General features: G+C 41.8%; 1 protein-coding gene across 1 annotated transcript in view; it reads left to right on the forward strand.

Moving 5' to 3' along the window:
• vps13a (vacuolar protein sorting 13 homolog A) overlaps positions 1-20,296 on the forward strand; it is a 32,210-nt gene that overhangs the window by 8,361 nt on the left and 3,553 nt on the right. Inside the window, exons 25-72 of the mRNA XM_070963723.1 lie at positions 73-248; positions 387-543; positions 737-816; positions 945-1,004; positions 1,150-1,348; positions 1,432-1,548; positions 1,706-1,809; positions 2,033-2,200; positions 2,309-2,616; positions 2,787-2,934; positions 3,016-3,187; positions 3,419-3,543; positions 3,684-3,853; positions 4,090-4,346; positions 4,505-4,689; positions 4,779-4,922; positions 5,682-5,891; positions 6,119-6,262; positions 6,401-6,502; positions 6,606-6,758; positions 6,845-7,103; positions 7,308-7,468; positions 7,834-7,937; positions 8,043-8,355; positions 8,484-8,620; positions 8,891-9,185; positions 9,556-9,660; positions 9,836-9,982; positions 10,501-10,632; positions 10,820-10,953; positions 12,193-12,261; positions 13,808-13,940; positions 14,288-14,345; positions 14,528-14,699; positions 14,937-15,090; positions 15,221-15,367; positions 15,534-15,615; positions 15,711-15,780; positions 16,000-16,114; positions 16,249-16,362; positions 16,718-16,863; positions 16,973-17,054; positions 17,246-17,359; positions 17,580-17,655; positions 17,984-18,147; positions 18,393-18,438; positions 18,581-18,704; positions 19,103-19,217. Of these exons, the coding sequence (XP_070819824.1) occupies positions 73-248; positions 387-543; positions 737-816; positions 945-1,004; positions 1,150-1,348; positions 1,432-1,548; positions 1,706-1,809; positions 2,033-2,200; positions 2,309-2,616; positions 2,787-2,934; positions 3,016-3,187; positions 3,419-3,543; positions 3,684-3,853; positions 4,090-4,346; positions 4,505-4,689; positions 4,779-4,922; positions 5,682-5,891; positions 6,119-6,262; positions 6,401-6,502; positions 6,606-6,758; positions 6,845-7,103; positions 7,308-7,468; positions 7,834-7,937; positions 8,043-8,355; positions 8,484-8,620; positions 8,891-9,185; positions 9,556-9,660; positions 9,836-9,982; positions 10,501-10,632; positions 10,820-10,953; positions 12,193-12,261; positions 13,808-13,940; positions 14,288-14,345; positions 14,528-14,699; positions 14,937-15,090; positions 15,221-15,367; positions 15,534-15,615; positions 15,711-15,780; positions 16,000-16,114; positions 16,249-16,362; positions 16,718-16,863; positions 16,973-17,054; positions 17,246-17,359; positions 17,580-17,655; positions 17,984-18,147; positions 18,393-18,438; positions 18,581-18,704; positions 19,103-19,217 (6,947 nt within the window). The remainder of the gene's footprint in view (positions 1-72; positions 249-386; positions 544-736; positions 817-944; positions 1,005-1,149; positions 1,349-1,431; positions 1,549-1,705; positions 1,810-2,032; positions 2,201-2,308; positions 2,617-2,786; positions 2,935-3,015; positions 3,188-3,418; positions 3,544-3,683; positions 3,854-4,089; positions 4,347-4,504; positions 4,690-4,778; positions 4,923-5,681; positions 5,892-6,118; positions 6,263-6,400; positions 6,503-6,605; positions 6,759-6,844; positions 7,104-7,307; positions 7,469-7,833; positions 7,938-8,042; positions 8,356-8,483; positions 8,621-8,890; positions 9,186-9,555; positions 9,661-9,835; positions 9,983-10,500; positions 10,633-10,819; positions 10,954-12,192; positions 12,262-13,807; positions 13,941-14,287; positions 14,346-14,527; positions 14,700-14,936; positions 15,091-15,220; positions 15,368-15,533; positions 15,616-15,710; positions 15,781-15,999; positions 16,115-16,248; positions 16,363-16,717; positions 16,864-16,972; positions 17,055-17,245; positions 17,360-17,579; positions 17,656-17,983; positions 18,148-18,392; positions 18,439-18,580; positions 18,705-19,102; positions 19,218-20,296) is intronic.

Genomic DNA, 20,296 nt, shown 5'->3' on the forward strand with positions numbered 1-20,296 from the left:
TGTTACACTCTGTGTGTACCTACATTATACCAGGTGGGTCATTGTGCGTGTTTTTGTTTTGTCACCACTCAGGGTCAGAGGAAGATTTGTTCTACGATGCTCCCAGCTCTCCCATCGGTGAGCGACCCTTCTTCCCAGATAATCCCATGCCGCTGCGCTACGCAGACCTACACAAAAGAAAAAGTCTTGCTAAGGAAGATGCTCAGAAGAACATGACTGACTTCATCATGACGTTCGAAATCAGTGAGGTACAGAGAGGTCTTGGGGAATTAGGTGACAAACAATGTCTGTGATGCGTTTTTAATTCTGTCTGATTTTTCTGATCTATGTTTTCCTTTTTCCATCTACATGTTCTCTTCCTCTATGTCTCTCTATGTTTCATCTAGTTTTCTGTTCAGTTGTGTCGTCTGTCTGGGGATCAGGAGGTCACAGTGCTCCACTTGGACATCGAGGGTCTGGGCACTGAACTGAAAATACGCACCTTTGACATGACATCTAACACCTACCTACGAGAGATCTGCCTCAAGTGCCCAGAATACATGGGTCAGTAGATGCTTGCAGGACCGTTTGTCCCCTCACTTTTACTTCTGTCACTTCAGGAGACATTCCTCATAACTCAAATATTTGCTAACATTGGTGATTGCAAACATTAAGATAAGCATTTGCAAATAAAGGTCAGGTGAGTCTTGGCTGCAGTTTTTATATGTCACCATTTATTTGTTTGCTTCTTATATAGATTCTGAAGAGAAGCAGGTTCAGCTGATCACAACGCTAGACAACACAGAGGTTGACCTGCTAACCCTGGAGTACATTAAAGTATGTGTGATGACATAAATTAAAGTACATTTGTTTACAGCTGTTTCATAAATTGTCAGTATCCTGGATTAATATTTTCCAAATGTTGGTAAAAAGCTTTCTCATTGAGGATTGTTTGTCTTTTCTAGGCTGATAAAAATGGCCCTGAGTTCAAGTCTCAACACAACAACACAGAGCAGCTCATCAAGGTGAAGGAAACATTAATTTGCTAGTAATTAACAGTATTAAAGCGTAAGAATAAGAACAAATGATGTGTGATGCAAAAAAAAAAAAAAAAATTCATTCTTCTTCTCCACCAACATTTTAAGGTTTTTGCATTGCATTCCCCTTCAGGTGACCTTCTCATCCCTGGATGTGCATCTCCATACAGAAGCTTTACTCAACACCATGAACTTCCTCAACAACCTCCTTCCTCCATCCACTAAGAAAGAGGGGGGGCAGGAGGAGCTGCCTACCATCCCTGAGGAGGACGAGGCAGAACCAGAGAGGGAGGGAGAGAAGAAGGAGGAAGCTGTTGTAACCAGGAAAAAAAGTAACTGACCCTAATAAACCCTCTCTCGAAAGCCATCATTCTTCTGTGGTCATCTTCACTACATGCCTTTTTTTTCCCCACAGGTTCAAAGAGTTCAAAGTTCGCAGATGTGGTGAATCTGCATATCAGAGCTGATCTCCGCTGTCTTAAGGTTTTCATTCGAGGACAGAAAGCCAGGATCTCTGAGATTAGTATTGAAGGTATGGAAGTGATGTGACACTCTCCTGCTCCATGAATGGTGTTGCATGTGTTCCACCGCTGCCTCACAGAAACACTGCTGCCACCCAAAGCTCTTAACTGACCGCGGTCGTATGCAAATAAATGCTGTCTCACTGTCTCACTCTCTGAACCATCCAGGTCTGGTTTCTGAGGTTCTAATGAGGAAAAAGGAGATGGAGGTTCTGGCCAACCTGAAGAACATTGTGATCCTAGACTGCGACAAAGATGCTCTTTACAAGAAGGTACAATCAGAATGTGGCTTTCCTTCACAGATGTGAAGACTCTAATAACTAATGATTATAATCTGTTTTGCCTCTTTTTGTGTTTAACTGCTTGTATTTGTGGCATCCATAAATGTTGACCGCTAACTATGAGTCACTCGATAAGAATTGTATCTGACTTGTTGTTTCCTGTAAAGCTCTGATCATTTGAATTCGTCTGCCTTATCTCTCATCCATTTCTTAGGCTGTATCTATAGCGGATAAGGAAGTGTTTGCCTTCCGCATGGTGAACTACACAGATGCAACAGAAGGAGACGCCTATCTGGACATGTCTAAAGTTGACACCTTCGTCACACTGACTGTGGGATGCATCCAGGTCATCTTCCTCAACAAGTTTGTCTCCTCCATATTGGTAAGCAGTTAGTGGTTGCTTCAGCAACAAGTTTTTTTCTGCACTCCACCACCAACTCCTATTAATTTCTCACCTATGCTCTTGTTTTCCGTTCTTTCATCCTCCCAGGCATTCATCAACAACTTCCAGGAGGCTAAAGAGGCCCTGGCTGAGGTGACAGTCCAGGCTGCGGAAAAGGCAGCATCAGGTGTGAAGGAGCTGGCAGAGCGGAGCACTCGGATTGCTCTGAATGTCCACTTCAACGCACCTGTCATCTTCCTGCCCCAGTCCTCCTCCTCCACCAATGTGATTGTAGCTGACCTTGGTCTGCTGTCTGTCAAGAACCGTTTTGCCAAGCAGCCCTTTAAAAGTGATGCTAAGATCCCGCCTGTGGTGGATATAATGACTGTGAGACTGACTGATCTCAAGATGTACAGGTCAGAGACCAGCTATCCTTCGGATGATAAACAGTGAACTGTGATTAAACGTTCACCTGCTGAAAGAAGATGTTTTGCAGAATACTCAAACATGATTGGTTGATATTTCCAATAATCATATATTATTCTTGATAATTTCTCTCATTACTCAGTGTTGTTGTTGCTTTCAGGACCTCATACGTAAATGAAGGTTTTCAGGGAGAGATCCAGGTGCTGAAGCCAGTCAGCCTGGACTTGGAAATCCAGAGAAATCTTTCATCCAACTGGTACCACAACATACCTGACATAGAGATCACTGCTCATCTCAAACCAATGAGTGTAAGTAGTGCTGTAAGAAATGACCAGTCCAGGTGTTTTTTATTTATTAGTATTGTAAAATCTTGTGTCTGTTCCCAACAGCTGATCCTCAGCCAGGATGACATGACAGTGGTCCTGAGGACGCTCAGTGAGAACTTGTCAGAGAAGTCCGATGCTGTTCCACCTCCAGCTTGTCCGCCCACCACTGACCCCTCCTCTGACTCTGTGTCTAACAAAGAGTCACAAGGCTCTGGAACCACTGGACCTGCCAGCAGTAAGGACTTGGTGTTATGTTTTTTGTGTTCATGTGTATGTAGTGGTTTCAAACAGAAGAAAATTAGACAAAGGATCTTAATGGGTAGATAAGTACATTTTTGTCAGTCTACAAAATGAAAGTGGACAATTGACCAGTTAAGATGAGCCAGCTACAGGTTTTCCAGGACCACAGCAATCCTGGAAAGCTTTTGGAATCTGAAAATGTGTTTGTGCTGTGATCACTCTGTAGGTAACACAGTAGTGACGGCTGCTGTCGTGGAGACACAGAAAAACAAGCAGCTGAAGAACACACTGAAATTAGACTTCAAGTTCGACTCAATGACGCTGGTCTTATATAGCCCTCATGAGAATGTGGTAATGCATACACACACATATACACAGACAATATGCCACTCACAAGTGATGTGTAAACATAACATGAGGCGTGTACCTCTTCATTTTACAAGACATGCGTCACTAGCACAGTCTAACTCAGTGTATATGTCATTATCCAGATGCAGCTGTTGGATTCACATGATGAGCAGCTGAAGTTGGCAGAGTTTACTCTGGGCACCATCTCCACCTCCGTCCACATGTTCTCCGACAGCTCCATGAAGGCCTCGGTCTGTCTGGCTGCCTGTCTTCTAGATGACAAGAGACCCAGGATCAAGATGGTCACCCCGAGGTATATGCACACAGACATATGAACATATTTGTCTGTATATATCCTGCATATACACCTTGCTTTGCACTTTTACACACAGTCGCACATGCATTGTCTATGCACATCCAGACAGAGAAGTATGTATTTGTACACTTGCCTATCAAACCATGAAAAAGCTGACAAAAAAAACGTCTGTTTCTCTCCTCCACATCCCTCTTGTTCATTTCTTTAACACCGTTAAATGACGTCTTCTCCAGGATGATGGCAATGCGTCCCGGTGCAGAGCAGAACATGATGGTGGAGGTGAACTACCGTCAGGGCCGTGATGGCACCATTTTGGACACAGTGGTGCAGGATGTGTACCTGTGTGCCAGCATGGAGTTCCTGCTCACCGTGGCAGATATCTTTCTCAAGGCCACCCAGCAGGGTTTTGCCCAAGTGCCACAACCAAAGAGCAGCACTGGAGTGGGAGATAAAAAGAACATTAACTCCTCTGTCACATCTAAAGAGTCAAGTGAGTTAATCATATTCCTTTCTAGTTAGTTTTAGACTTTATCTGTCTGGTAACACAATGATTCACATACTGTGCATAGAGTTGTGGGTAGATATGAATTAAAGTAGTCTTCCATAATTTGTTCCCTGTTCTCTGAACTGATGTTTTCCTCTGATTAGCTGCAGCTCCAGCCGTGGTGACGAAGACGGAGATGAAAGTTTTGGTGCGAAACCCGGAAATTGTATTTGTGGCTGACCTGACGCGTGCTGACGCTCCTGCCCTGGTGATGACCACAGAGTGTGAACTAGTGATGAAAAGTGGCGCAGAGGGATCACAGATGACTGCGGCTATCAAGGACCTCCAGGTTTGTATTGCCACTGCAATGTAATTGGGAGAAGGCATAAGCAACAGCAACTAATATAAAGTTTGTCTTGATTATGGTTGTTATTGTAGGTAGTGGCGTGTCCCTTCTTGACGGAGAAGAGGAAAAACAATGTGACCACAGTGCTGCAGCCGTGTCAGGTGTTCTTCCAGAGTACTCAGTTCCCAACATCCCCTCAGGCTATGGAGGTCTCCATCAATGCTCTCACACTGAAGGTAGTTGTTTTATTATTTTTATTATTATTACACATTCTGAGTCCAGGAATATGTGTTAGATGTCTTGCAGATGATGTTATACATGTTGTTATTTTTGTTATTATTAGGAATGTACATAACAGTAAGTATGTAGTTGTGCTTAACAAAAATCTGAAATGCGTAACAGAATTTGGTCTGCCTCATATAATGGACAATGTCGTGAATGGGATCCCTTGTAAATAGTGACACTGTAAACAGTTCACACAGTAAAGCTGCTGCAATCCAACAGATGGCGGTAGAAGCAGATGGCAGCAACTGTCATTTATCGTCAACACAAATTTCTTGTCTAAACGCGTTTCTTGTCAACACATGATGATGCACTGAAGTAACCTACTGTGAGAGATGTCCAAAGGACACCTGACATTAATATTAATATTAACTTCTCTGGTGTTCTGCCACCATAAAGACACATTAACCCCGAGCAAGAAAAATAGATTTCAAGTGGCTCCAAGATGTGCCATGGCTTGAAGCTGATGGTTAGCACACCAAAATGTGGTGATAAGTCGTTTTCATCCACATCTAGCAAACAAATCACATCCCTTTTATCCAGGCTGACATATTTAAAATTATTCATTATCTGATGAACATTTGTTACCTTTGAAAATGGTCCACAATAAAAACATCTGAAAGAAGAAGGTTCACTATTTGTATGATAATAAACTGAAATTTAGCTTTGAGCTATGAAATTGGTATGAACCAGTTGTATGTCTCTATGCCCAGGTATCTCCTATCATCATCAACACAGTGATCACCATCCAGTCAGCACTCACTCCCACAGCAGAGACCCCCGAGGAGCTGGAAAGTCCTGTTCCTGTGGACCTGTGGGAGAAAAGGGGCTGGAAGGAGCTCAAACTCTGGTTCCTAGAAGAGGATGGGGATGAAGACACAGCATCACTGGCCCCACTGATACCACAGGGAGAGTCATTGCAGGTATTTATCTGCAATGTGACTCAACTAATTATAAAGTATGATTGCAAGCGATAATACCATTTCAGTTAAGATTTGTTTTGCAGTTTTTATATATAAACTTTGCTTACTCTTATATTATAAACCTTGATCTCTTTTGCTGTCATATTTTATTCTATTCACATAACGAAACACATTCTAGTTTGATGCATAAGAACTGGTTGTGTCATTTCATTGGCTTTTCCCTGCAGGTGACAATCAAATCCATCTGTCTGACTCTGGAGGCTGGAGTCGGGCACCGCACTATCCCCATGCTTCTGGCCAAGTCCTCCTTCCATGGAGATGTGACAAACTGGTCCACACTCATTAACTTGCACAGTGAGCTCATCCTGGAGGTAACACACACACACACACACACACACACACACACAATATATCGATATTCACAAAAATAATTGTGATTATGATTTGTGGCATAATCGAGCAGCCCGACTGTGAAGGTTACTGAAGTTTTCTTGTTGAATTGGCTTCAGGTTCACTATTACAATGAGGTGGTGGGAGTGTGGGAACCACTACTGGAGCCCTTAGAAGATGAGACAAGAGACGGTTTCAGACCATGGAGTCTTGAACTGAAGGTACTGATGTGTACGACACATGCACATATATAGAGTATATGTATACTCACACATGCAGATACACACACACACAGTGTTTCTCTTTTTACCATCCTATAACCAGATGAAGAAGAAGCCAATGAAGTACACAGGTTTATCAGATGAAGTGGATTACAATGTCCCAGACTATAAAACGGTCATCGTCATTAGCAGTAAAGACCAGCTCAACATCACGCTCTCCAAATGTGGACTGGCCATGCTGAGTAACCTGGGCACGGTAAGAGAAGGGCTGTAATTGTTTTTTAACAGGAAGTCTAAGGATGGATGGTCGTCTGTAACATTCATGTTCTCGCCTTTTCTCAGGCATTTGCAGAGGCTGCCAAACAGACGGCTGATTCCTTCCAGAAAGATGAAGCTCCTTTTGTAGTGAAAAACCGCCTGGGCTTGCCAGTGTCCGTCCGCCACAGTGAGATGTTTTGTCCCATCGGCCAGCACAGCACCAACTACACTGTGAAGCTGCAGGATGGGGAAACCCTCGGGATGGATTATTCAGCCACAACAGACTCAGACCAGTTCTCAGCCATGATCTCCTTGAGTGCAAAGGACTACTTCATACAGCCTAGTAAGTTAACCTATATACATAAATATACTGTATATGCACATGCAAGACTATCAGTTGCTGTTTCAGTATCACCCACGTGCACATTACTGCCAACACTATTTTGTTATACACACATCTTACAGTATACTCAATTTCATCATCTAATATATGAAAAATGTCAACATGTTACATATGAACTGCTCTTATGTCCTCTGCCTTCTCCAGCTCCGATGGGCCACACCTCAACCAGTGTGATCCCCCTGATCAAGGTGGGCAGGGGGATGTACAGTGTGATGCATAAAGACTCAGGAGTCACTCGTTTCCTGGTCTGTCAGATTTCCTCTGTGGAGGGCAGCAAGTACATCAAGATCCGCTCTCCTTTCCAGGTATTTAACTGATTATCTTATACATGTTTGCACATTTTCATGTTTAAGTTATCTGTAAAATATAATGTAGGATGTGTTGTAGGAATATAAATGACCCTCTCCCTTCAAGAAGCATACATTCTTTATTAGATCTCCTCTGAACTCCATCTTTTAAGATAATGAAATATGTAATAATGTCAATTAACCGGACGGTTTAGGCTTCAATCATTGTATATCAAGACATGAGTGCAAAAAGTTGAAATCCTTCCAAAAGAAATGACAATAAGCAGCCGTCCCTGAGGTAGCTCTTTACGTATCAAATAGAATAGAATTACAGATGATAATCGAAATACGATATTTTAAATCTTTTCTCTCCTTTCTTGCAGATCATCAATCATTTCTCATTCCCATTCAACGTGTTCGAAGGATCAACATGTCTCGGTACAGCTCTTCCTACTGAGGAGTTCTGTGTGCCTCTGGACTCATATAGGTGAGGGCAAACGTGAAAACACATCTTCATACGGTCTCTTTTTTGTGTCCTTTTCTCTCTCTTTCAAAATCCTTCACCACATCTACTCTCTGCTGCCCCCCTCAGGTCTGAGCTCAGCCTTCAGCCGATAATAGAGGGTGACGGTGACAATCAGGGTGAGCAGTTTGAGTGTTCAGAGGGCTTCAGTTACGAAGACATCAGCAACCAGCAGCCCGAGAAACACCTCCAGCAGACCTGCCGTCGCTGTGGAGATGAGGGTGGTGTACTGATAGTCAACATCGTGCCAGTAAAAGACGCTGTGACATGCAAACACACCGGAGGTGTTGGGGAGAACTTTGATGTGCCCTTTGTGCTTCACCTGTGGCCTACCGTCCTGCTACGCAACCTGCTGCCTTACCCCATCTCGTACAAACTAAAGGTAGGATGTGCCTGGTAATCACTACTCAGGTCAGCCTTCTAGGTTGAAAATATACTATACTATACTAAAATCTGATAATCCAGCTCCACTGTTGTACTCAGTGTCCTTCTCTGCCTCCTGCTTAACAGGACAGTGGAGTGTCTGCCCCTGAGGCCACTCTGAACCCAGGCTACTCTGCCCAGCTTCACACTGCAGTCATCAACCAGTCAAGTCTCGATCTCTGTCTGCTGGACTACTTGGCTCAGGACTGGTCTTCTGAGTACAGGTTTGACTTCAATTTCATTTAAAGTTGATATTTTACTTTCCCATCATTATTGTGTCCTTGTTTTCTACGTATTGGTCATAACTAACAATTGAAAAAGCAATTCTGTTCATAGGTGGGCCACAGTTCCCACATAGTATGTTTTTAAGAACACAGCAGATGAAGGGATGCATATTAATCATATTAATCGTCTTTATTGTATAAAAGGAAAGTTTAAAATCAATTGCCTTCTGCAGTTCTCATCAGAAATAAACAAATGATCATGTCATACAGTCTCCGCAGTGATCAGGAAGAAATCGCCTTCATAGTGTTCCAGTCTCTGCGAGAGAATGACGAAGATGACGGCGAAGGGACGGAGAGGAAGAGGGCTGAGTTGGACATAGCAGTGCATGTTAAATATAACCCAGGACAAACGGTGGTTGCTATCCACTCTCCATATTGGATGGTGAACAAGACAGGCAGGCTGCTTCAGTACAAAGCCGACGATATCCACCGCAAACACCCGCTGGACTATGACATGCCCCTCCTCTTCTCCTTCAAGCCCCGTTACTTCCTGAGAAATAATAAGGTAAAGACTTCATTTTCTCACATGTATCAGTACAACGCTGAAATATCTTGTTTGTTTTTGATAAGGGCCCAAAAAAAACTACCGCAATTTGTCCAGACAATATGGCAACTTGGTATCTGAAATTACTATTAATACAAAAAGATTTTATCCATTTATTTATTGCCCTTTTTCAAGTCAATCATTGAATGAATTAGTCAGAGAAATCAGTCAGTGTTTCTTTGCTTGTACATAGTGATATATGTAATATTCAGTACAGTACAGTAAAGCACACAATTCAATAGGCACTTCCAAAGATCCATCTCAGTAACCTCTTGCTGTTTCTTATTGTATTTCTTATCGTATATGAATGTCATCTTTTTTCATCCCTCAGGTGCGTCTTATGATCTCAGACAGTGAACTTTCCGATGAATTCTCCCTGGATACAGTTGGTAGCCATGGAGATGTCAAATGTAAAGGCCGATACAAAGATTACCTGGTAAGATTTTGCCACAGAGGCTGATACTGAGATATAAATTAATCCAGACTTACTGTCACATAAGCTTGATTTAAAAAGTCAGATGTTTTGGGTGGAGTTTTGAAGTACTTTTGTATATAACTGAGGAAAGTTTAATAATCATCTGTGTATTTGTGTGACGTCTGTCTGACCTCAGGTTGGTGTGAAGATTGACGCGAGCAGTTTCAGTCTAACCCGCATTGTGAGCTTCGTGCCGTTTTATATGCTGGTCAACAGAACCAAGCACAGCGTCTTCATATGTGAAGAGGGGCAGGACACCTGGACGGAGGCTCAGCCAGAACAGGTCAGAGCCAAACCAGTTACTGTTTGCATCAGTTCTTCCTTGCACAAGCAACTGTTTTTACAGCCAGTGAATTATACTTACACTTAAATGCTGTATACATTCACTGCCATGGCAGCAACAAATGAATAATACCAAGCAGTACAGCTACCTGACAGTTGGACATTTTGACTCTCACTAATGCCAAGTACAGTTAAAATGTTTGCATTATTAATCCTTAAAATGTTAAACGTTTCAATTAATGCCTGGATCAGAAAGATGTTACTGATTATAGATGTGCAGTGTATAGATGTACAGGATGTTGAAGACATCAGCTTTAACTTTCTGAAATTGCTTAAATGTGATAAATCATTAATCATCAAGTAGAGTCAGATTTTTATATTGCTTAGTTTTGACAGAATCTACAAACTAAGACCTTTGATGGCTAAATTTACTGTTTTTACTGTGTAACACTGGCAGATGAAACCCTGACTGTGCAGTGTCATTAAAGGTTTTGTGGTTTTGTTTTATTCCACGTTTAGTCAGCCATTCCCTTCTGGCCTGAGAACGACACCAAGCAGCTAAAGATCAAAGTAGGAGGCTGTTTGTTACCTCCACGGACTATTGACTTCACACGACCAGAAAACTGCCTTTTGCTGCATCTGGACAACTCTGTAAGTAGAAGATAAGTGTTGTCTCTTCATGTTAAGTGATTTATTACAAGGTGTGCTGTTTTCATCTGCGATGAAAGTTCATGTTCCTGTGTGTCCAGGTCTAATGAAATATACTGAAAGTGGCTGCAGAACATTTTATAAACCCTTATACTATATACCAGTATGTAGACTTGTTATTTTTCTGCAGGTGGGTGGGATCATTGTAGATGTGAACCTGTCAGAGCACTCGGCAACGATCCGATTCTCTGAATACCATGACGGCGCGGCCCCTTTCCTGATTATCAACCACACGAAAGACCAAACTCTGCAGTTCCATCAGAGGTGAGAAAAGACACAGCACTAAATACTTACTGGGAAGCATGTACTTAAATAGGCACATGCCTCGTCCACATGTTTACTGGAATTATAGAAAACAGTTTTTCCTCTCACCTTCTCAGAACATGTTAATAAAAAATATGATACACACACTGTTTCAAGGCCAAAACACATAGAAAAGCAATGTTTTAGAAAGAACCTGTGCACATGTGGGTGAGGAGGAAGGATAGAAGTTTGATAGGAAACATGATGGAGATGAATTATGTCACCATGGTTCATCAGTACAAACACAGGAAGGAGACAGGGAGTGGATGAGAAAATGAAATGTGGGTGAAGTATTTGCTGAGGATTGATTTCACCGATTTCAGTGAAGTTAAATTACTGAAGGAAGTTCTATCTGTTTGGAACATGTTATCTTCTGTTAAAGGGTTAGTTAAAACATTCCTGTCATAACATTTTCTACTGTTTTATTACGTGATAATGCAGCGCTTCTTTGGTCTAAATGTTCTCTGTGAATGTGCTTTCAAAGTGCTCTAAGTTTCCTTTGACTTATGTTGTGGATTTGCCACACTCACGGTAAGATGAGGAAGTGCACAATCAAGTGTAAACACAAAATCTAAGGTAGGTTGCCAGTTGTGCCATACCTTTCCATTCAGCTTCTGTATTTCCTATCAGGTTTTCTGCTCATTTTTATCTCGGTTATTTTTGTTATGCTTCCGCACCAGCAACAGCTGTGCCCCGAGGAGTTATGTTTTTGGGTTGTGCGTCTGTCTGTCTGTCTGTTCCATTCTTGTAAATGCATTATGTCAGGAATGCCTTGAGGGAATTTCCTCAAATATGACACAAATGTCCACTTGGGCTCAAGGATGAACTGAGAAGATTTTGGTGTTCAAAGGTCACTAGGACCACACTAAACACGTTTGACCATAACTCATTATGAGCATTTCACACAAATGTCTCATAGGATAAAATGATGAATTGATGACGTTTTGTATTCAAAAGGTCAAAAGTCAAAAGGTCAAAAGGTTTTACCAACAAAGTCGTAGTTCTTCATACACAACATTTACATTTGCATTCTTTTGATTTTTTTGTTTGATATTTGTGGAATGAATGAATGAATGAATGAATGACAGTACTCTTTTCTCCTTGTTCCAACAGCCTTAAACCATTTGGTTAATGATAACTGACAGTGCTTTTGTTTTTTGCTGATAGTGATTTATGTTTTGTGTGTTGTGGGTCATGCAGCACCAGGACAGAGCCCACGTGGGTGGCTGACAAGCTGCTCGACCTCTCCTTCTCAGTGGAGGAGGACAGGTAGAAAAATTTGAAAAGGAGAAACTCTTTTGACACACTCTAAACTCAGGAAAGGACTGAGAATTGAGAATGGGAGGGGAGAATAAGAACAAATGAGGATCTGAAAGGATCATCTCAAAGTGCTGCATTAGTTGTTTATTGCTGTCGCTCTTTATGTCGGTGCCAACTGATTTTTACTTGCTGGGAAAAAAATAGAAAAGTTGAGTTGCCAGTTTTCTCCTTCACAGGAAAAATATATAAATCTATAAAATTTATGTCATAACAATTTACTTACAGTTTGGGAATTTAGTCTTCTGCTCTCACTGTGTGTAGGTGAACAGCTGTGACAGAGCTAAACACACATCCTGTGAAGGTTGTGAAAATACACAACAGTCCATTTAACAGTAAATTAAGAGTTACTTAAAGTGTTTTAGAAGCAACACAAAAGCCTTACAAACTGTAGTTAGTACAACACCTAGCTTCTGCAAAATGAGCAGTTGAGGATGACACCAGTTGGACGAATGAAGTACAGCATAAAAACGCAATTTACAAGGCAGGCAAGAGGGCAGAAACACACAAATGGTGCAGCACGTACATGTGAAGTGGTGTAACACTAAAGGGCAACTGCCACGGTCACTTAAATGTGAGAGCATCCCTGAGTGCAGAGTGTGTTCAGATGAAGAGTGCAGGTAAAAGATAAGTAGAAGAAGACCGCCTCAACTGTGATCCTGGTTTGCCTGTGTAGTCTGCTCCTAACCCTCACCAATGAGAAATAAATACTGTGTGGACCATGCAGAAATTATACTGTGTGACACATACTTTTGAAATTTCTTAGAAATATGTGTATCATGAACTACTTTTGCTAAATATTTCAAGCCTTAAAACAATGATATCCGCTTTGTACACTCTTTCCTAAAGACCTACTTTATTAACCCCCTGTCTTGATCCAAAGTGTTTCAGGACCATTGGTGCAGAGTAAAAGGAGCGGGTTAGACATGTAAACCCATTTACTCATTGATTACTGTGTTTTTCTATCAAGTATTAATCATCTTTACTTGTAGAAATACTAGTTGTGAATGCTGCTGACTGGATGGGATTCTGCCAGTGGAATCAAACCTCCTGCTTCTTCCAGTCGTTCTGTTGCATCGTATTCTCTTGTTTTTCATCTCCATCTGTAGATTATGGCTTCTTTCATTTTCTTATGTCTGCTTTGTCTTGTTCGAATCGAGATCAGTATCAAAGTCTATGTGCATACTTAAACCTTCTCTCTCCAGAAGAGGTCTTGGGTACTTTGGCTGTCGTACTGTCATATACGGTCATGTGTCTGTCTGTTTATGGGAGTGTTTTGTGTCTTCTGTCAGACAGGTACTTTGGATTGGATGGTTGTCATGGCGGTATCGATTCTTGGTGGCTGGGCTCTCTTGTATCACTGTACTGCCATCTGTCATTATTTGCTTCCGGTCATCTCAAATCAGTGGAATATTTTTTTGATTTTTAGTAGTTTTAAGCAATGTTGCTGATGTATACAGTATGTGTGTGACTGGGTGGATGTCGTGTGTGTGCCCAGCTCGCAGAAGGAGGCGGAGCAGGAAGAGCTGGAGCCTGGAAAAGCTGTGCACTACACCTGGACTGAACCCACTGGCTCCCGAGAGCTTTGCTGGAAGTGTGGTGCTTACAGCGGGAAGCTGAAGAATGAGGAGGTACTGTACTGTACCCGAGACACAGTACTGTTTGTGGTTGAGGAATGATACAGTATTTATTCATTTACCTTAACTTCTCACCTTGTCAAAGTAAAGGTGCTTTACCTTTCCAGCTGATGACCTTGTAGACATCACACTCGGTATTTTGACGATGCGTACTTTTAGAATTAGAGTTGGTCTAGATCATCCATTTTTCTGCCTCTCTTAGGAACGAGTTATGGTGTAATTCATATAATGTTAATTGTCAACACAGTTTGTTGTGTTTTAGATGTGAACACAGTTGTCAGATGAGACCCTATGATGTGCGTTTTAACAGTATGTGCCTTTGTCTGCTCCTGTGTGTTTAGGACCTGCGTAAGGACATGAACAATGAGGGAAAACTGTTTGTGATCTCTTTCTATGAAGGTAAAGTACAAGGAGTTGAAATTTGCTCCCCAGACCACTTCAGTATATTCTGTAACTTTGTTTTATGCAGTCTTACATTCACTGATTCGCCTGGAGCAAAGGGGAAAGGGATAAGGAGAATTCTACTCTGGAATAAGTAAAGTTTTGAATCAGTATTGTTTGGGTTTGTTGTTGATCCAAAGGTCTCCAGCGCGTTGTGCTGTTCACTGAGGAGCAGCGTATCTACAAGCTGCTCTGTGAGAGCGAGAAGGCGCAGCTGGCTGAGCAGGAAATCATCTTGATGCTACAGAATGTGGGCGTGTCTCTGATCAACAACAGCAGCAGCCAGGAGGTCTCCTTTATTGGGATCACAAGGTAGCTAACCAGCAAGGCACACGTTTACACATACACACATACAGTTAAAAGTGCAAAACCTGACCAGCAAAGCCCGTGCATGTTCATGTTATGACCACAGCTCACTGCCAGTTCGGTGCATCAAATTGTGTTTCAGAAGAGGTTGCAATGCTAAATGTTTGCACTGTGGAATGCAGTTGAATGCATATAGATTTGCATGAGGTTTGATTTTACACTGTCTTGTTTGTCTGGTCATAGCTCTGATGTGGTGTGGGAATTAAAGCCTAAGAAGAAGAGTCGGTGGAAGACGCTGAGCACTAAAGAAGCTGAGATGCTGGAGAACAGCTTCAGAGAGTACATTGAATCTGGACCTGTAGACGACAGCATTGTCGATCTGGAAAACAGCTTCCAGGTTAGAGAATGAATGCACGTATAATCAGCTTTCCTGGTTTGAAACTGCTGCAGGTGGTTAATTTATAATGAAAGCAGTCAGTAGTCGCAGGCTCCTATTTGTTCAACTGTGTGATGTAATTGTCTTTCAGGTGCGCTTTACTCCTAATGGCGTGGATATGCAGATGCTGCAACCGTGTGACGTTCCCCTCAGGAGGCACTTCCTGCCTGGGGTGAAGGTGGAGTACAGTGTCTCACCACGACAGAGAGCCTACCGTGTCCAAATCCACCGCATTCAGGTGAAAAGAAGTCATATAAACATGAGTCTGAAGTGTATTACATAGTATTATCTGTATTACGGTATTACAAATTACCTTCCTCAGCATTTGTTCACTATTGTATTTTGAGTCCTTTACTTTGTTCCTATCCACCAGTTTTAGTTATACATCCTTTTTTGTGCCACAGATCCAGAATCAGCTGCCAGGAGCAATCTTCCCATATGTTTTTTACCCTGTGAAACTGCCCAAATCTATCACCATGGACCATGGTCTGTTAATCCACGTTTTATGTCATGTTTAATTCAGCGTTTTGTGCTGTTTATTTGCAGTATTTCAGAGCGTGATGGTTTTATTTTTCTTACAGAACCTAAACCTCTGACTGATATCAGCATTGTTACCAGAACAGCAGGGCACTCTGACATCTCTCGCATCAAGTAATTGTTTTTCCTTTGAGTCTGTTCTGTCGTGATGCCCTGAAATGTATTTTCGCAATGTTTTCCATTTTCTAATTGATTTTTCCTACCTTCAGAAGGCACGAGTTGTACTTTGATTCGGATTCTGAGCCATTTGTATTCGAAATGCTTTCCATTTTTGCATCAACTGTTTTCTCAGTCTGGCTTCCAAATGGTGACGGGAATGTCTGTCTACCTCAGGTACTTCAAAGTGCTGATTCAAGAGATGGATCTGAAGCTCGATCTGGGCTTCCTGTACGCCATCCTGGACATGTTCACACCTGAGAATGCCAGCATCATGAGCTCAGAACAGGAGGTCAGATGCTCACGTCACACCTCTGCGTTTTGATCAGAATCTGTGTCTTTAGCGACTTGAAGAGTTGAGATCCTGCTGTTTTTGTGCCTGTACGTTTATATTCCTGTGCATTTGTTCTTGTCTTATTCCTCTAGGTGGAGCTGTTTGAGAAGGACATAGAGTATATGAAGACAGAGCTAAATCATGTCTCTGCTGCTGACACCTCTCCCATCAGCCTCTATGAGTACTTCCACATTTCTCCCATCAAGGTTTGTGCAGTGTGTGTGTAGGTAGTGCAAAAATGATGATGAACAAATATTAAGCGGCAAAGTTCTTATAACCCTGATTCCAAAAAACAAAGAAGCTGTGGAAACACAGGGTCCTAATTTTTTTGGAATTGGCGTTGTAATGGAGTCCAATTAGTTTGTCTTCTTCATCTCTGCAACAACAGCACGATTTAAAAAAAAAAAAAAAAACTTAAGCAAACCATTTACTTTTGAAAGGGGGAAAAGCATGAATAAAACAGCATGAAAATGTTTTCACAAGGCACAGATACAGTGCACATTTCTGTCGTGAGTTTAGCACCGGAAACAGCCATGCTTAGTCGTGTTTTTGTTTACGCAGCTGCACCTTAGTTTCTCTCTGAGCACCGGAGGAGAAGACGGCCTGAAGGAGGTGAGAGAAACAGAACTCATTCCTGTTCAGTCCCTCAACCTGCTGCTGAAGAGCATCGGCGCCACACTCACTGATGCGCAGGACGTCGTCTTCAAGTACGAACACATGCGAAGGCCCAAATAGAAAATATATATTTATTTACTTCTGTGTGATTTGTTTATGTAAGAATTTCTGCTACTTGACAGATTCTGTCATTTATTTCAGGCTGGCCTTCTTTGAGTTGACCTTCCAGTTTTGTACCACCCAGCAGCTACAGTGGGAGGTCATCAGACATTATTCCAAGCAGGTAAGACACACTCACGCATTACTGACAAAGACATAGTAACTGAGAAACTGCAGTAATGGAGTATATCCCATATATTGCTCTTTTATGTACCCATCAAGGCATTAATTCTGAAAAATTGTGCATAATTTAACCAAAACCAACCAGGGCCTGGCTAAGAGTGGGCTTACCAGTTTCTATCCATCATCTTTCAGGCTATTAAACAGATGTATGTGCTGGTGCTGGGCCTGGATGTACTTGGAAATCCTTTTGGGCTGATCAGAGGACTGTCAGAGGGAGTGGAAGCCTTCTTCTATGAGCCCTATCAGGTAGAAAAGTAGTACAAGTACAGATAAATGATAAAATAATGTATCAGTGTTGTGGCATTCAAATAGTTAAGTGCTCTTTATTTAAGGTGAACATTTACATTTTAGGACTCCAGTAATTGTGAACAGCTATCAAAAACAAAGCATTAGGTTTATGTTAACATTTACAGCCGTGCAGACTTTACATGTTCTTTGTGTTTAACTCTTATCTGTGGTCTTCTAGGGAGCCATCCAGGGGCCTGAGGAGTTCGTTGAAGGAATGGCTCTCGGGGTGAAGGCTCTGGTGGGAGGAGCTGTAGGTAAGCACCGGCCTCATATGAGAATGATATCTCTTAAAAGGTGTTTGATACCTTGGGTGTGATGACTGTTGTATAAAGATACACATAAATACACTTAATTCCTTGTTTAGGTTTTTGTGTTTTGTATTAGAGCATGTTATTCTTTCATGTGCCTGTGGTTCGTCAGTTTCTTCCTGGCCTTCAGTGTTGTTTGTTCTTTGTTCAAGTTGAAGCAAGAGTAGAATAAGACAGAAGAACATAGTAAAGAGTCTCTACCACAAACAACTTTAACAAGAAATAAACATATTAAAGAGTTTTGTATCTGGAAATACTCCCATCTGCCTTCCAGGGGGTATAGCAGGTGCGGCCTCCAGGATCACAGGTGCCATGGCAAAAGGTGTCGCTGCCATAACGATGGATGAGGAATACCAGCAGAAGAGACGAGAGACCATGAACAAACAACCCAGTAGCTTTAGAGAGGGGCTGACCAGAGGTGGAAAGGGATTAGTGTCTGTACGTACTCAAACTTCTGTTGGTCAGAAGAAAATGTACCTTTGCAACATGTTTTTAAGTGTAAGAATGTAGAATAATGGCCTGAATTAAGTTGTCCGTTGCACCTCTCATTCAATCATTTAACAGATTAACTAGTAAGTAAGTAACTAGTAAGAATAGAAATAAAAAGAGGGTCTACCATTAGGAATTCTCCTGTCGTGAATGTCTTGCTGCTCCCTGGTGATATTGTTGTGTTTTCCTTTTAGGGATTTGTCAGTGGGATCACAGGGATTGTTACCAAACCTATTAAAGGTCTGTTGAATTGGCCCCTCGTACAGATTGTAGTCATAACATATGAAACTTTTACGGTCAAAATAATATAACAATATGTACTATATACTGTAATTGTGTGCCCAGCTTTGTTTGGATGTTTGATGATGTGTTATTTTTGCAGGAGCCCAGAAGGAGGGTGCAGCAGGCTTTTTTAAAGGTGTTGGGAAAGGTCTGGTTGGTGCAGTAGCCAGACCGACCGGAGGCATTATTGACATGGCCAGCAGTACTTTCCAAGGGATCAAGAGGTACGTTCTTTTCTGCGTGCATGCACTCCCATGGACGTGCAGCAGTGTCCATGTGTTTACAGCACCAGTGTGTTTACAGATAAGTGCCGCATATGTTTGCACGTTCAACGTCTGGCCTCTACACAGTGCTTATTTTTAGCGATTTGCCAGTTTAAGAACATACAATTCAAGTTAACCTCCAAGGATATATGCAAAAATACTTGTATAGTATAGGTAAGACGATAATGATTTGTAGCAAAGTGTGTTTTCAGAAATAAATCATGCACAGTAAATACATAAAGAATAACCAGCTGTTTAGCACAGCTGGTCATTGAGCTGTGGCAGAAGCTATTTGGCAGAATAAACTCTGTTTTGTTTGTGCATGAAGTACACATTTGTGTGCCTTGCCTCCTTTTTAGGGCAGCAGAGACTTCACAAGATGTTGAATCGCTGCGTCCTCCTCGTTTCATCCACGAGGATGGTGTCATACGACCGTATAAGGAGAGGGAGGGCCTCGGCAGTCAGATGCTCCAGGTAGGACAAACATCTCTGCATCATCAGCTCTCCATAGTCAGACCTGGGCAAATAACTTTTCATTAGTATTCTTTTAGTGATACATTCGTCATGCAATCTAAACAATTTGCCCCGGTTTGTAAGAAGAGTTGTGTGTTCATGCAGGCACATGCACATAGACATTAATTACTAACAGTAAAACCTGTTTTTTTAAACCATCCTCCCTTCAGTCTGCTTTATTTTAATTATCGTTAAACCAGTTCTGTATTTTAGCGACTGCTTTGGCCTGTCTTGTTTATAGATCCTCAGAAAGCAGTTCAGCTCAGCTCTCTGTGATTCATTCACCTCTGTGTCTGTGTGTAAGAAGGTAAAAATACATTTACAACCAAAATGAGGACATCTTCAGTTCCAAGGCAACAACTGCAGTTACTGAGACATTCAGTGTTCATATGGATGTTCTCACTCATTCATAGCAAAATCTTGTATTTTTGTTTTTGCACCGTGTCTGCTGAGAATAACATGATTGGTTTAGTGCCTTGTGATGTGGAGCACTGATTTTGTTTGGCAAATTTTGCTGCATCTGGAGCAAAGTGTCCTCAAGTATTCCTTGCAGCTATTTGACTGAACATAATGTTGGTTAGCACACTACTCTGAATGTGGCTCAGTCAGTCAGTAACATGGCTTTCTCATATTTGTAGATTTTATTGTAGCTTCAAAGTATTTAAGATATGAGCTTTAAACTGGGGGGATTTTTTTTGTAATGACATTAGCTGTCGTGCTGGATGGACTGGATTGAAGTTTCTGCTCACGAATCTCAGGTCAGAGCTGCACTATTTGGCTGATAGTAAAGACGTCTTTTGTAGGATTACCCCCCTAATTTACAGATAAGTGACAAATTAAAGTGCACTAGTGAGGCAAATCTTGAGATCTACGCAAGAAATTAACACCATTCATCCTAAAGATATTCCCTCATGTGGTGTGTTGGTGGAGAGCGTGTCCAAAACATCCACCCAGAATCTTCCAGGTCGTTCAGTTTGGTCGAGGTCGGGTGACTGTGAAGGCCATAGCATACGATTCATTTTCATTCTCATCATATCTCA

This window comes from Chaetodon trifascialis, chromosome 6, assembly GCF_039877785.1.
Source record: "Chaetodon trifascialis isolate fChaTrf1 chromosome 6, fChaTrf1.hap1, whole genome shotgun sequence".
Classification (NCBI taxonomy): Eukaryota; Metazoa; Chordata; class Actinopteri; order Chaetodontiformes; family Chaetodontidae; genus Chaetodon; species Chaetodon trifascialis.